At 39.9% G+C, this 16,951-nt stretch overlaps 1 protein-coding gene across 1 annotated transcript in view; it reads right to left on the bottom strand.

The window, feature by feature from the left end:
• Positions 1–16,951, bottom strand: part of pde3a (phosphodiesterase 3A, cGMP-inhibited) — a 44,802-nt gene that overhangs the window by 18,403 nt on the left and 9,448 nt on the right. The window contains exon 2 of the mRNA XM_070905797.1: positions 2,248–2,298. Coding sequence (XP_070761898.1) covers positions 2,248–2,298 — 51 coding nt within the window. The remainder of the gene's footprint in view (positions 1–2,247; positions 2,299–16,951) is intronic.

Here is a 16,951-nt window from a genome sequence, read left to right as displayed (position 1 = left end):
GCCAGCTGAGCTCCTCCGCAGCCTCATCTACAACTGTAAATACAGCACTACAGTGGGGAGCTGCCCATTGTTTCTGTCCTGCTACACCAACAGTACAGAAGAGTATAAAATATGTGGAAAGCCTTTACACCAATTAATGCTGAAGCACTGGAGCCAACACAACATGCCAGAGGACAAGTTCATGTTCTGGATACAGGAGGATGGATGCAGAATTGCAAACAGCTGCAAGACTGCAGCGCAGGAGCGGCCCACAGTTGCAAGGCTATTAATCCTTTAAAATACAACTATTGATTTGGTAATAATGACTAGCAAAGTATGTGTTTCGGGAGGAGTATGGACAAGCCGAGATGTGTTTTCTGAGCTGGTCAAGATACGACCAATTTGTTTTCATTTTGTAACAGATCTAGCTTTCTCTCATACTGACAATGTGCAAAGCTGATGCTAACACAAAATCAATATATATCGATGCAATTGTTCTTTGAGTTGAAGATAATGAAACTATGCAAACCATTGTGTTGGTGAGAGATAACACATGGTCTATAACTCAGATAACACATCCATCCTTATAGGACATGCTGCTCAACAAATAGTACCCATCGAAGAACAACAGTGACACTGAACCTCTTCACTCTCCTGCTTACGAACACCAGTCTCTCACATAATTGACCTAAAAACTAGGCGATATCAAGAAGCTTAATTTAGACATTGCTTCAAGTTGTCCTAATTAAACCATCTCATCATTGCTGATTAAATGGCTTTCCTTTTTCTGCACACGTGCACACACACACACACACACACACACACACACACACACACACACACACACACAGCCTAGTGCATGCACATGCACATACAACAGCACACACCCAGACTGAAAGGGAGAGACTCCAGTTAAACCAATACTGAACCTGTTTAGGAGGACGTGTGTTGTCCTGCTGGCGTCCCATGATACTTGCTGAGTGCCTTCTCTGCATCATTCGTGCTCAGTTTGAACACAACCACTCAAACCTGATCTTGCTATCTAGATTCCTATAGATATGATACAGCTTTATGCTCACTTCCTTTCCTCTAACCCTAGTTCAAATATCACAGTCGTGTCAATCCAAAGCAACTGACATTTCAATAATGTAGCCCACAAACACTCGCCCTCGCCCTCTCCTCTGCTCTGCTTCTCTGCTGCTTCATGAACCTCCCTCTGTCCTCTCACCCGCCCCTGCCTCTGCATCTGCCAATTGCAAATGTTCACCGGTGGTTCAGGGATGAGAAGACCTGCAGTACACAGAAATCAGTTGTATTGAAAATACCTGGTTGCTAGGATACATCGGGACAAAGATCAAAGTGACTCGTCTATGAACCATAAAATAGTTGTTCGGGGCTCAGTTGGCCACGGCTATACTACGCCCACTACTTGTCAAGTGTTTCCTGTGATAGCAGGTGATGCATGACAACCGAGCAGCGAGTAACATGTATTATCAGAACAGGGCTTTCTGCATCAGGAAACTGAGGTACATATTGATTCATTAAAAGTCTATAATGAAGGCAGGTTTGTTGATGGCTAAAGCTGGAGCTGCATGTCCAGTATGGAGAAAATTATGGATGGTTTAAATATCAAATCTATTATCAAGTAATACATAAGTGGTGACTATTACAAAGATCATGTTTTAAAATGAAGGAGCCTTAGTGGGAGAAGTCAAACCAGCAATATCTATGGTGAAAAAATATTCTCTGATGGTGACGATTTCTCAAAATGTATATGAATTAACTTGGATTTTGTGTGGCCCGTTCAATTGAAAATCGTTCATGACAATTTCCCATAGCCCAAAGTGACGCCTTCAAATAGCTTGTTTTGTCCAACCAACAGTCCAAAACCCAAAGACTCCTCATTTACTATCATAAACAACAAAGAAAAGCAGTAAATTCTGACATTTAAGAAGCCGGAACCAGCAAACTTTTTACATTTTTGCTTGAAAAATAGTTGGCAACTAATTTACTTTCGATCGAATCATCGATTAATCAAGTAATCGTAGCAGCTTTAAGTTGAACTACATGTTGCATAAGAGGAGAAGGTTTAGCAACAAAAATCACAAAACAAATCTGTGAACTCACAAACTAATTCAAATTAGTTGTTTAAAAATATCCCACAGTAATGAGTCAAGTGCTATTCTACAACACTAAGCTGAGAAAAAAATCATGCCAAACACGGCATACACACATCCTTCCTCCCCTTTCCCTCTGGGCTGCACTGACCTGGGATCTGCTCAGGGCTCTCTTGTAGTCCCATTCTGGCTGGCACATAATCTGGAGATAGAAGCACACAAACAGAAGCTACCGTCAGAGACCTGTCCACTCTGTGACACCACGCAGCACTATCTAAGCACAGAATTTCTTTTCTCTTCATCTGCTGTCCCTCCTTTACTTGCTCCTCCCTTCATCCCTCTCTCCGTCAACCCATCTAAAAATAAAAGAAGAGCAGGCGCTGTTGATGAAGAAAAAGAAAAGAACACATCACCCTTAACGCTGGAGGGCTGATCTACATACGGCTCCCCTCCATCACCACCACCACCCTCTATCTGTCCCCACGCTGCAATGATTTTCCATTTTTGTTCAATAAGAGAAAACAGTAATTCAATTTCACAGTCAGACGATGAGTTTCCGAGTGGTTTCCCCTAAATACGACAGCTTTGAAGTTTTTTGAAGGTACCTTTAACAGAGCTAGGCTAACCGTTTCCTCCTGCTTTGCAGAGCTAGACTAACCACAACACATCCCAGACCGATCTCTGTACTGGACACGCAAAGATGAAACTGACAGTCTCAGCTGATTAGATGGCCAGCAAGGGTATTTCCCAAAATATAAGTGGGGTCATTTAAAGCTGCAGCAGACAACTAGTGGCACTAAATGGAAGCAAGAGGTAACTGTTTGAATTTGGACACTTCAAGACAATGCAGAAACCATGGGATCAGTGTGCTCTCCTCTGATCTACATTTCATGTTACTAACAGCTAGTGTAATGGGGATGATGAAGAGGAAGAAGAGCCAAAAAACTGGAGAGTTGGAGCAAGTTGAGGATTTCTGCGCTTCAGTTTGGATTAAATATTTCATGTACACAGAGAGGACTTGACGCTCGTAATCACACCTGACAGCAGAGGTTAATTTGGAAGCAATGGCATCTCAGTTAGGGTCGGCAGGATGCTCCTCTCTGTTGCATCCCCACTGCTTGATTTGGGTAAAATGAGTTTATTTTTGTATTTAGAAATTCTCTCCAGTGCAGCTTTAAAAAACACTGCATTCAGTTATTATATTTCCTTGCCTTACAGGGTCTGTCACCACAACTATGAACAAAGGTTACACAATTATCACCGGCATGTGACCTTGTTAAGGTTCTGTCGTTAGATTTAACTGCAACTAAATAACAATGCAAGTTATGTAGTTATTGTAATTTTTTGAGGGTGAACAGAAGATTGAACAACTGCTGAACCAGTGAGGGAAACTGAACATGGAGGACTGCAAGAGTGCATTTCAGCTATGACTATGTATTTATATTTACTGTATGTTAATCATCTATATATATTTTTTCTTTTCTTTGAGTTTAAAACACATGTTCCAAGTATTAATTCATATTAACTTGTGCAAAAAGAAATATTAATAGATATTGCTTCATTATTGATAATAATAATTATTATTTAACAACTGGTCACAGGTCTGCATGTGTGTGTGTGTGTGTGTGTGCGTGTGTGTGTGTGCGTGTGTGTGTGTGTGTGTGTGTGTCTGTGAGTGTGTGTTGTGTCTGTGGACTGCCCTAGCTGTCATAGTTCGTAGGCTGACGTATAAAATGGCATAAAATGAGACGACCTGACAGTGCAACTGTCATCCGCTAGAGATGACTTTGCATCTTGAATGGCAGATGAGATAATCTGCCTAATACAGTGGATTCATGTTTTATGTGAGCCCCGCAGGATGGGAGGGAGGGAGGGTGTTTGGAGGAATAAAAGCACTGTAATGCTGAATCACACTGAACTCCTTGATCATGTACATGTATACTACATTTTGGAATACTGTGTGTATTGTTCTTTTTGGTTGATAATGGTTGTTTGCGAGTCAGACCAGTAACCAAGGTGCTATATTAAAGTAATGATGCAGTTTCAGTGCCGCACCATCAGACTTGAGACAACCAAATGAGTCCCTTTTCTCTCTATGACAATCTACGCACACGTTTCAGCTTCTATCATTTACCCAGGCTCTTAAATCCTCCTTTGTGCTCTGCTGTCCCTTGATGGCCTCCATTACAGCTCAAATACACTTCTCATGTCACGTCTATAAGAGGCTGGGAAATCACAGAGGCGTAATGCACTTCTGAGCCACATAATCTTTGACAGCTCCATCATTCAGTCTTAAGTAGACTGCTACTAATTTCACTCATGCAAATATAAGCATAGCTTCATCTCAGTATAGCTATTTGTAAAAAGAAAAAGAAAAATGTCAACGTCGTGTGCAAGTAAGGATGGTTCATCTTCACACACACACACACACACACACACACGCACACACAGGGATGGCCAACACATGCATGAACACACTGCACACTGCAGGGGGAGCTCTTTTTGTTTACATGAACACTGCTAGTCTCAGGGGTGTTTTGGTGGAATGCAGGGCTTAAATCTGTTCACAGGGACAAGCCTCTTTATGTGTTCAATCCATATATTCAACAAGAATATAAAAAGAACGTTTAAAAACAAGATAATTGTGTAGTAAATTTTTTATAACTAGCCTGAAAGGAAACAAATTCTCTCTGAATTCACAACTGTTCAGAACACATTTAATGTCTGATATACCTGATACCTTATATTCACCTTATATTCACTTTACATAAAGATCTTTCAAGTTCAAAGGAGGCTGGATTCCATCCCAGCATGCACTGGACAGACAACAGGACTGCACCCTTGACAGCCAGGTCACCAGTCCATCACAGTAATACCAAGGACTCTTTATACCTTAGTACCATAGTTTAATCTGACTTGCATGTATTTGGAATTTTAAAACATGCAAAAACACTATAACTTTATCCAGAGAGTACCAGTCATATGAATGCAGTCATGCTACAAACCACAGAACAATAATCGGTTACAAATTAGAGCTCTGTCCCAGAGGTACATTACTGATCAGGCTCTCTCAATTAATGTAGAATGTAAGAAATAATACATGAACCACTGCAGTCCATTATGTATATTATAAATGAGTTATGGTAATCTTGACTACTCCTAAATGAAGTCATGTGCATGTCCTTCATCGATCTCATTATTATAGCAAGATAAATACCATTCAAAACCATAATCACACAGCTTTTCAGATGTTGTGACCAGCGGTGTGTGTACCATTAAGGGTGCCTGGGCGCCACCCCTCCTGCACAAACAATTGTAAATCCCGTATTTTAATGAAAAATCTTTTGTTATTGTTGTGTGTGTGTGTGTATAAATTTCAGTTGTTACTCTCACATAAATCATACATTATTTCAGAAATGTGCAATGACTAATGAAAAAGCGCCGTCTTTAAGTACTTCACATGTCAATGTGAAACCATTTGAGAGTGTTTACAGGAGTTGCACAGGGAGGACAAACACACTTTGTGACTATCCTTAACCCTGGCTTCTTATTTAAACTAACAGCAGAGTGTGTGTGTGTATGTTATGATGTACTATGACATTACAGGACCATGTAAGGGCTAAAGGGACAAAAGATCTGCCTGGATGAATGTCTGTGAATACGTCTTTACACATACACACCCACACACACACACACACACACACACACACAGAGGCACAAGCACACACGAGTGCACACACATGCACCGACACACACATTAACACACACGCTCTCTGTTTGTCACGACTCAGACACTCCAGTACTGAAGAACCCAGCAAGCCAGACCAAAACCCCTACTGGCCAGCAACTGTTCTTACTAGATCCCAACTGAGGCAGAAAAAGAGACATGAGGAAGAGACATAACACATATATGGAGAGAGAGAGAGAGAGAGAGAGAGATGATCAAAAATCTAAATTTAGAGTGGTAAAAAATGCTGCAGCTCTTGACGGATGCAAGTGATTCATGTTTTAATAACGAGTTTCTGATCACCACTAGTAGCTGCGATGTAGGATTGGGCAATATGATCCCCAAAATCTATATTGCGATATTAATACAATATTTTTAAGAGATCAATGATATGGCAAATGCATGCAAAATGACATATATAAAATCCAATAGATGTTCAATGCAATGAACTGTTATGCATTACATGGACCGAAACTGTTTTACACATGTCATTGCAATTTGCAGAATTTAGTTAAATGATAATATGTCATATGATAAAATTGTCACAATCCAATTTGCTGAAAGTCAATAATACGACAGTATTGAAGTATTGCCCATTCCTACTGTGATAGGATAAGGTTAAATGATCTGAGGGAACATCTCCTTTCATCTCATCTCATCTCAAACCCAATCAGTTTCACTGATGGTGCCGCACATACTGTTTTCTATACAAACTGGTTCATAGTGACCCCAAGAATCACAGTTTACCCACTCAACACAGCTAGCTTGCCAAAAGGATTTGGCAAAGCTGCCTGTATATGCACGGTTTGGCTGTGTGTGTTTATGAGTGTGTGTGTGTGTCAAAGGGAGAGGGAGAGAGATGGGACTCCTGGGTGATGATGACTCACCCTCCCACACACTCACACACGTGAGTTAAGACATGCACTCATCACCGTCATCACTCCAAACCATGTTAGCGCTACTCACTGATGCTAATTGTTTCCAATCAGCGTATCAGGGGTCCTGTCGATGCACTGTGAAACCAGACCACACCAGCGATTGCTTATTGATCTCATTACATGCTAACGTCACTCTTCGTCAAGCAAGTGTTTGTGTGTCTGTGTGCACGAGTGACACATCCATCAGAGCTCTACAACTGAGCCCAACGCTAGAGCTATTTAAAGTGAAGGATGATCTGAGCATGTAATCAATACACATATACAGTACCATTGTCATCATCTTAGTTTAGTGTTAGCATGCTAACATGCGCTAATTAGCATTAAACATACAGTGCAACAGAGGCTGATGTTATTAGCTTTGCTGGTATTTGGTCATAAACCAAAGTACTGGACTAAGCGGAATTTCGACCATATGATGGCGTTAGATAGAGGAGTTATGGGAACACCATTGTTATTCGGTGACATAGAAATTCATCCTGGGGGGACATGAATGAAATTTCAAGGCAACCCATCCGATAGTTGTCAAGACATTTCACTAAAAAAACTGGCCTTCATAATATTTCATGACAATCCATCAAATAGTTGCTGAAATATTTCACTCTGGACCAGAGTGCAATTGATCGACATTGCCCTCCCTCAGCCACGCTGCTAAAAAAAGGTCATTTTGACAAACTTTTCGAGATTAGTAAAACTTTTCTACTAATTATATTTCACTATGAAAAGGCAATTCAAGTTTAAAGGTTAGTAATAATTATTAGGTGGTTTCCCCAGTGCAGACTGCAAACTTAAATTGTCTTTTATTGCTCAACATATTTCATGTTCTTTGGTATAAATGAGAATATCAGTCAAATATGCATTTGCATTGATGCTTGCATCTCTATACCTCTCTTCACTTATCTTTTGTTTTGTTTTATCTCTGTAGATGTAACACAGATGGCAGATGGGTAACACCTACAGTATGTACTGTACTTGACACTTGATCATGACGCAGCCGGGTGATAGAAAAAGACAGTAAGGTTTCGTATAATCTAATATTGTCATACATCATTAATGACCAGTGCAAGGTCTCCTAAATTCCCTGCATTCCCAGAAGTCAAAGTAAGATGACTTGTTTACGGTAGCTATGAATAAGTAAAACTAGGCAGGAGAGCTGGGGGAAAGACAGCTATGTAATACATATAGAGTATATGTGCGAAATTTTAGGTTTTGAATTGCAGAAATGCAAAATTATTTTCAGCATTTCATTTGTATCTCTACCTTTTTTTTGGTTCCCTGTGAATGGATTGCACTAATGGGAGCGACCAACATAGCCTCAGGCAAGTATGTGTGTGTATGTGTTATGTGTTTCACAGCGGAGTTGCATGACTAAGCCTTTGCATGCACTGTCAAGTAAATGTATGCATGCCTCTGTCAAAAAATGTAGATTTGTACATCTCATCTTTGTAATGTCCTTCTCATGTGTGACACGTGAACAACAGTGGTTTTGCATTTGCACGTGATCATGTGTCCCGTAGCATGATGCCTTTTATCTGTTGATGTGTTTAATGCTTAACATAACTGCACCCCGAGTAATTAGACAGTGCTCCAGTTCAACACAGTAATGAAACGACGTGGGCAATAATAAGGACCTGACAAAAGTGAACTGAGAGTCTGTGTTGACTGTCTCTTTAAATGCAAGTATGTATGTACTTTAAAAGGAAAAATCAGTAATAAATAAGTGATCAATTGCAGTAAAAATAATATGGGGTTCCTGTTTGACAAAAAAGGTCTCATGTTCATAACTCCTACTTTTCATTTCTGACTAATAAGCTAATGAAGTTCTTTAATGATAATGCTGTACTAAACTTTTAAATTTAGATTGAATGAAATGATACTTGACAAATGAAAGGGTTGCTAGTATTGTCAACACAACTGAGAATTAACACTCAACTCTGCACCTCTACACAGATATCAGCCCGTTTCAGCTTAATGATATCTGGACCAACAAAATAAACACAATACCGTGTCATAAAACCATGCATTCCCAACACAGGAGCTATCACAGCGGAGGACCAAAGGGACGGGTAAAGAAAGTCAAATATTTAATAACATTTTTTTTTCTCAGTAGATGCCAGACATATATTTCAAAGTAATTTCTATAAGTTCCATACAGTGTGTAACAGCAAATGCAGCAAAGAAAATGTTAATGGACCACAGTGAGTGACTTTAAGGTTTCCCCTGAATCTACCCATAACCCAATGACACTATGAGTATCATACATGTCATAACAATGCGACTATAGGTATGTGCCAACCAGTAAATGGATTTTGCTACACATTTGTCCCCAATATCCATGTAATATATCTAGTTATGTTAATAATGGGCAATATTTCCAATCAATGAGCAGGACTGCTTTATGGCAATATTGGATTTAAAGCATTATTGCATAAAACACCTTGGTATTTTGAATTTCCAGATGTACTATATCATGATATATCACTATGGCAATATCAAATTATTTGGCATTAATAGGTAACAATTATATTGATAAACTAACACCAAAAAAAACCTAAATCCTGTTAAATTATATGGCTGCATTGCAGTGAATAAATGAGCGAGTAAATGAATGAAATAATGATAATGCATTAAAGAGTAATAACATAATAACAATAGTGCTAATAATAATAATAACAAAAGATACATATATAAATGTATACCATTCAAAATGGTTAAAATGATAACAGTGAGCATTCATATTCTTGCACCATCTACTTTTCATCTTTCTTTCACTGAGTAAGCTGCATCACACGCTAGTGGGCCCTCATGCATGCTCAAAACTCATCTGAAACACACACACACACACCATTTCATCCCGGTCGTCCTCCTCCCTCCCTCCCTCCAAGGCTCTGCGGCTAAGTGGAGTGTTTTTCCCTCGCGTTGTTGTACCCATGTTAGGCTACTGACGCCAGCTTGTCATTCTCTACTCCTATTACTGTGAGAGTGGAGTGCGTCACAGCTCCCACAACCCACTTCTCTCTGTCAGCTTTCTGCTCTTGTTGATTGACACTGACGTTGGCGGGCGTTAGCATTTCAGGCTCAGTCCCATGGGAACAACGTAAGCGTCCAGACACTGGTCTTCCATTTGGAGCTGCATGCATAATGACTTACATCATATTTTGTGTCTGTACTTCTTGAAATTTTGCTCTTTCATGTTTCCCCTCCAAAATCTTCCAGATGATACTTTTTGAGGGAGATAACTGATAACAGATATTTCAGTTGAAGCAACACTTTCACATTGTGTTGCAAACACTCAGCTTTGAGCTAAATAAACAAGTATTTTGATGAGTGTTCCATTGAAAACACATGTATTCACACATAATCGAAAGGTTAAAAAAAGTATGAAAAAGCAATGATGGTAATGACCATAACACAAAAGCCGGTGGAAAAGTGTGTAGGAGTTACCAGCACAATTGCATGGATGCAATATGAGGAAACCACTCCAAAACCCTCCACGAGCATTTCCCTACAGTTATTATTATTAGTCTACAGTATATTAAAAATGAAAAGCAGAGCTACAATAGGGTCTTTTAAACCCCTTAACTGTAAAAGTAGAGGTAAAAGTATCTTATTTTGTATCTTGTATCTTATTTTTCTTTTTGATTTAAGGTTAGAATCATTGGACATACAAAAAGAGCTGGCATTAGGACCCAGCAGACAGCGTTTGTTGTTAGAATATAATGTATGCCGGTGAAACATTTGTGTCCATCTTGAGTCGCGTCAGGTCCTGCAAATGAGTTCCATCAAATACAGGAGTTGGGAACGGATTGGCTTTACCCTGTACTAAGCTGTCTGATCAACAACAATAAGTCTTATATGCATTCTCCAACTTTTTGTGTCAATGTATTGATTCTTACACAATGAAATTACACAATGTGTGTTGCCAGCTGATTTGCATTATTGTATTCCAATTTTATGAGAATGTGCCTTATACAAAACGTACTTCTGGCAGACAGTTGCAAATATGATTTGTGCTTAAAACTGAAATCCTTGGGTATAAATAAATAAATGCAAATAAGGATCATTGTGTGGTAAATTACTTAAAGCCCTGGACACCCACACAGGTGTCCAGTTGCTCTGGCTAATTAGATTTCTAGTCAGGTTGAAGTGGGTGGATCTATGCTGTGGCCCAATAACAACGATAAAGATGTAAACTGTCCCAAACTAACAAACAAAGCTAACAGGAGAGTGAGTGAGCCGTCAATCAAGCGCAGTCTGTACACGACTGCACGACCTGTCCTGAGAGGAGGTCTAGTGAGGAAACATTTGAAACATTTACATTACTAACCACTAAATAACATGATAGGATTATTTCTCTATTTTGATTCATTATGCTGTCCGTGTCTCATCCAGTGAAGCATACAGAGGCTGGTATAAGTAGTCCATACAAAAGCTATGACACTTCTTGGTGTGTGTGTGTATGTTGTGTGTGCTCACAAAAGATAACACTTAGTAAACACTGGCCTGAGAGACCAACAACAAAAAGAAAGACATAGAGTAGGAAACTTGAAGGAGAACAAATCCATAGAAATAAAGCGGCTCTTCTGGGTAGCCTTGTCTTCAGGCTAAACCAAAGACACTCAGCATGTTTCACACCAGAGCAGCTTCATCCAATAAGGACTAGTTCATTGAATTCCTTGTTGAATGAAATTGGACAGAGAGAGGTAGAGAAGGTAAAAAGTGGGAGGAGGATAGAGGGAGAGAAAGATGTTGTAGAAAATAAGATGAATGAAAGAAGGGAACACGTTGACATTAGCACAAGCTGCATCTGGCCTAAAGGAACCAAACCAGCCACACATACATGTATGTGTGTGTGTGTGTGTGTGTGTGTGTGTGTGTGTGTGGCTGTGTGGCTGTGTATGTGTTTGTGAGTGAGCAATTGAGACAGGGAGAGAGAGAGAGTGTGTGTGTGTGTGTGTCTATGTGTGTACCATCCTGTATACACATCACAGCCCAAGGCCAACTCCTTCGTCTGCTCTTCAGATGAGAACCAAGCGCTCACTTCGTGATGCTTTACCACAGCTCAGAGAAAACAGGGTGCCATTTATAGAATGGATCCAATTATTTCTAAATATTTAAAACTTGACCTGAAATAAACTCTCTGCACCATACCTGGTTAAACATACCAGATAGGGAAGTCATGTTAAAGCACAATGATCTGAAAATTATAGATATGGTCTACGATCTGTTGATCCTCAGGTGCAAAGTGGTGCATTTCTAAAACAAATTATATTATGATGCAGTTCAATGTGACATCTTCCTCTTGTTTTAACCTCAATATTCCCAATTCAAGTCATTTCTGCAACCACATCTAAACATGTAAGAATATGAAATTGTCACATTGAAAGAATGCAGTGTAATAAAGCAAATTAAGCTCATCATTCTTCACAAACCACTTTACAGCTTAATATAATAGTAGTTAAGTTACAAGCCTAAGGTACTGCATGAGATAAAGACAGGTGCATGCCGATGTTCTGGAAACAACAGGAGGTTAATTATTGTAGTTTGTCGAGCTTACCAACACACGCAGCTTGTGGAGGTGATTAAGGACTTTAACCTTAGCGTTCGATTCCCTGCAATTTGCGTTTTGCAATTGTAGTCAAAACTCAGCCAAATCTAAACACATAGACATGATACACACATTTTAAATTCAGTTTGACTTTCCGAGGATGTCACAATCTCCACTGTCCATCGAGATAAAAGTCCATACATCCCCTTAGAAATCACAGAAAAAAGACGCTCCTCAAGACTCCAGAATTTGCCTGAGAATCAGCACGTTTCTAAGTTTCCTTCAGTATCAAAGTACTACAGTGATAGTTGTCTGGACGTCCATGATGACAGTACAAACAATGCTAATAGCTAATTCGGCATACTTTTAACGGTGCCAATTTGCCAAAATGTAAATGACAGCTCAAATATGAGCTAAAAAGAAACCCGAAAAGTTCTAGCCGCATAAACACAGCATAACTCACATAACACTTCCTGTTTACGTCCCCCAAAGCGTTATGGGAACTGTATTTCAAAAAGTTAAAAGATGATTATCAACTAAGTTGAACTAAGACTAAGAATAATAAGCATGACAAAATCCATTAATATTAAGGTTTCTTTCATGTTTGTTGCACATTAAATATTTTGTCCCATCCACAAGGAGACACACACACACACATCAGTAGTGTCTTACATAACACAGTGAGTGATGGCAGCTGAGGACACGAAAATACTGCCTTTGGCATTTGTCCTGTGAAAGTTGGACAGAGAGGAAATCGGGTGAGCGGGAGAGAAAACTGAGAGGGACAGGCGGACAACAGAGAGAGAGAGAGAGAGAGAGAGAGAGAGAGGGAGGAGGCAGAGAAAGGCCGAGAGAAATAAAAAGATACAAAGAAAGAGAGAGAGATTTTTTTGACTACAGATGCCCATGGCCTGAGGCAAAAGGCCCCAAGGGAAAATATTACCCAAATTAATGCTGCAGTCCAGTCATTTTCGTGTCTCAGTACAGCCTTTCCCCTTAGACTATGTACTGCAGCTCAAGTCTTAAAATGCCATTTGAATACCCTTCAAAGTTTAAAGCTTCGTGCTCAAATACAAACTAAGTAACCCTTGAGGTGATGTTGGGTGAGGTTTGTGTATTTTCGGGTGGGGGGTCAACTATAATGCATTGATCATATACTTGCAATCAAATTTAAAACACTTAACAAAGAAACAATAGCACGCAAACATCATCATATGTCTCTGATTGGCCTGTTTTGTCTCAATTGAATAAGAGATGCTCAAAAGACATTTAGGTAGCAGCCTCAAAAGATCTGCAAAATACATGGAGCAGCATCTTCCCAACATGTTCTGTCCACTGTAACACAAAACATTTACAGCTCAGAAATGGCTGGATGTATTCAGGTGTGTACATTCCACCAGGCACAATATGTACTTCACCGTGGGGAAACGCCATTCATTTAAAGATTTGGGCCATGTAATTTTTTTATTTAAGATGACTTCTCATAAATGCTTTATCGCAGTTTTAATTTGCATGTCTCCTTAAAAAAGCACTTCCTTTTCATTTTAAGACATGAGATCAGATGGATCCCTTAGACTGTAGGGACTTCTGATGTAGGCTTATCTAATAGCTGCTTAGCGTTGTCATGCTTGTAAAAACAGCAAAGGTACATTTTGGGTTTTGTAGCAACCTCGATGTGCAAGAAAAGATCGAAACATTTTTAGTGACTGCCCTTTGAAAATGAAGGCATCCTTTTGGGTGGGCCTGTATGTGCAGCAATGGTGTGTAATATGCATGGGAACAAATAAGTGCTTTATGTGTAATGGCACCAAAACTTATACTTAGCCTATGTTCCAGCGTTAAAAGACCAAAGGTGTTTCATTTGGATCAAGATTTGGCCCTTTATTCCCTATTTGGGATGAGAAGTTAATAATAAAGTCATGTAACTTGTAACAAATACACTGCTAAGCTAATTACATTACATCACAAAATTGCATTACATTGGTAATTAATGACGCATGTGATAAGATAAGCACGAGTCCAACTGCAGTAACAAATGTCTTCCAGTTAGGGACTAAATGGTGAAAATGTAAAAACTATAAAAACTGTGTAAAAACATTAGTTCATCAGTAATGTAACAAAATGAGTCCCTTGGATCACCCGTTAGAAAATAGGGCCCATGTTATTTTAAACATCAGAGGCAAAGTAACATTGTACTCTCTCACAGTCCACTTCCCCATATTATAATAACTTCAGACCCAGTTTCAAAGGAGCAGGTATGCCTCAGTGATGCTCGGCTGTCAAAACAGAGCGCAGAATGTAAAGACGCAGCTTTTGCATTTTTATGTCCAGATGAGACTACGAGTGGACTTATTGTCTGCCAACAAAGACAACCTCTGGCAATTAGCTGCTGAGTGTACGTCATCATTGTGTGTCTGCAGCATGTGTGTGTGCGTGAGTGTGACGTGTATGTGTGCATTATGAGGGATAATGGAAGGGAAAAACACTCCCAGATGCATGTGATGCAATTATACCCTTGATTATCTGATTGGGTAATCTACAGGCAGGCTCGAGGCGTCCAAGACAAACACACTGTCGGCAGACTGTTGACCAAGCATAAACCACTAGGAAGCGCACACACACACACACACACAAACACACACACGTGTATTTGAGCACGTGCTCAACGATGCATACATGTAGTGAACGCCAAGCAGAAAGGCTGTGATGAAAGCAGCAGTGATTTGTATTAATCACAAAAAAATGTGTATTTGTATTTGTACAGTATAGTGTGTGTGTGTGTGTGTGTGTGTGTGTGTGTGTGTGTGTGCGAGGTAGAGGGAGAGAGAGTGAGTTTTTCCTGGAAGCTGTGTAAGCAACTGAGGAAACTGAGCTGCTGATTGTATTGCAACATCTGTGACAAATATACATACACATGAGGCTGGCAGCTGACAGCATGTGTTGTGTGTGTGTGTGTGTGTGTGTGTGTGTGTGTGTGCGTGTGTGTGTGTGTGTGTGTGTGTGTGAGTGTGTGAGACCAAGAAAGAGAGACATCGCTTGACTGGGTCAGTGATCTAACCCACAATGACACTTGACACAATCTGAATAGAGGTCCTGCTTTACGAGGACACGGCACATCTGGGAGCTTCACCAAGGACAGGCTCTGAGTGTGTGCGTGTGTGTGTGTGTGTGTGTGCGTGCGTGCGTGTGTGTACAGTTTGTGTCCGCACGTGTCTTCAGTGTTTGTTATGCACACATCATTAGCTGTGCAGAATACACACCAAATAGGGTCTAGTAAAGGAAAAGGGTTTAACTGTGATTTGCCAATAGAGGGCGTTTCAAACGAAGTATGTAGGAAATAAACTACAGATTTACACAAATTCACTATTTCGTGAATTATGTGTTTTACACATGGGACCACTTGGAGATGTTTGAGTTTTTGGCCACTTGGGGGCATCACAACAAGCTGGAAATACAACACTAATACACATTACTACTATTTACACCTCCAGCAGACACAGTCAAAATTATCATTCATTTGAACCGTTGCTGCATCCTGGGCCGAAACAACTGTGATTGGTTTAAAGAAAAACAACAAGAAAGAACGTTTTTTTCCCACAACAACGAAGGGTTGAGCCAGACCAAAGTGTGGAGACAGGTCTGGCTATGCGAGACTACATTACATGTAGTCATTTGACCAGTGTTAATACAAAAATATTGATTAGTGCAGCGTTAAATAATGACAGCTGGGGTCACATCAGGTCTATTATTTTAGAGAACAAGGAGACTTCACAGTCTCATGAATTGTCATTTTACCCGAGTCGTTTTTCCCAGCTTTACACTTATTGGTACCAGAGCTGTAGCACACGAGTCCAGTCAGGCTTGAGACGTTTTCTCTGTCATCCTGGACTAACAGAGTCACAGGATGAACTCACTAGTGGCCTACAGTTAAGTTAACCCAAATAATGCTGCTTAAACTTTTACAAATGAGGTGGGAGCACTAAAGTGTTGTGAATAAATATCTGGAACTGGTTTGGAGAAACTGTCGTCATCAAACTCAGGATAATAAAGGCCAAAGGCAGAATTTTTAATTGGTTCCACGCTTAAACGAGGATTCTTACAAATGTCCCCCCGAAATGGTGTCACACTGCGAGATTACTGAATAAGTAATGCCCTCTTCCCCAAAGATCATCTAGTTTTGCTTTTAAAGGATTAGGCTGGCGTTGTGTTATCTTTTTATTATTTCAACAAATCCCATGAAAATACCAAAAGCAAACAATTCATCCTGCTAACAACTCTGTGTAACCACAGCCTAATATAGCTTCTTCCGTAACACAGACCTCCACTGTCTTCTAAAAGCTATTGACATATGGATGACATATTCCCTCCTCATGATGATATAAACAACATAAACTGGGAAAGTACAGTATTTCCGTGTTCGGCTGATGTACTGCCCGAGCTCAGAGATGCTGTTAATTGTCTACAGTGCTTTGCTATTTAGTTTTCCTACTTATTAATGCTGCCCTGTGCTTACATTTGTTAAGAAATGTAAATGCCTGGGTCAAACTTTCCTCCGTATGATGAGTTTGAATATACAGCTAACAGCAGTCGAGAAGAAAGAGTCTTGTTTTGTGGACCCACATGCCATTTGAGCTGCAGTGTGTTA

This window comes from Enoplosus armatus, chromosome 5 (assembly GCF_043641665.1).
Source record: "Enoplosus armatus isolate fEnoArm2 chromosome 5, fEnoArm2.hap1, whole genome shotgun sequence".
NCBI classification, from domain to species: domain Eukaryota; kingdom Metazoa; phylum Chordata; class Actinopteri; order Centrarchiformes; family Enoplosidae; genus Enoplosus; species Enoplosus armatus.
This window is presented reverse-complemented; position numbering and strand designations above follow the sequence as displayed.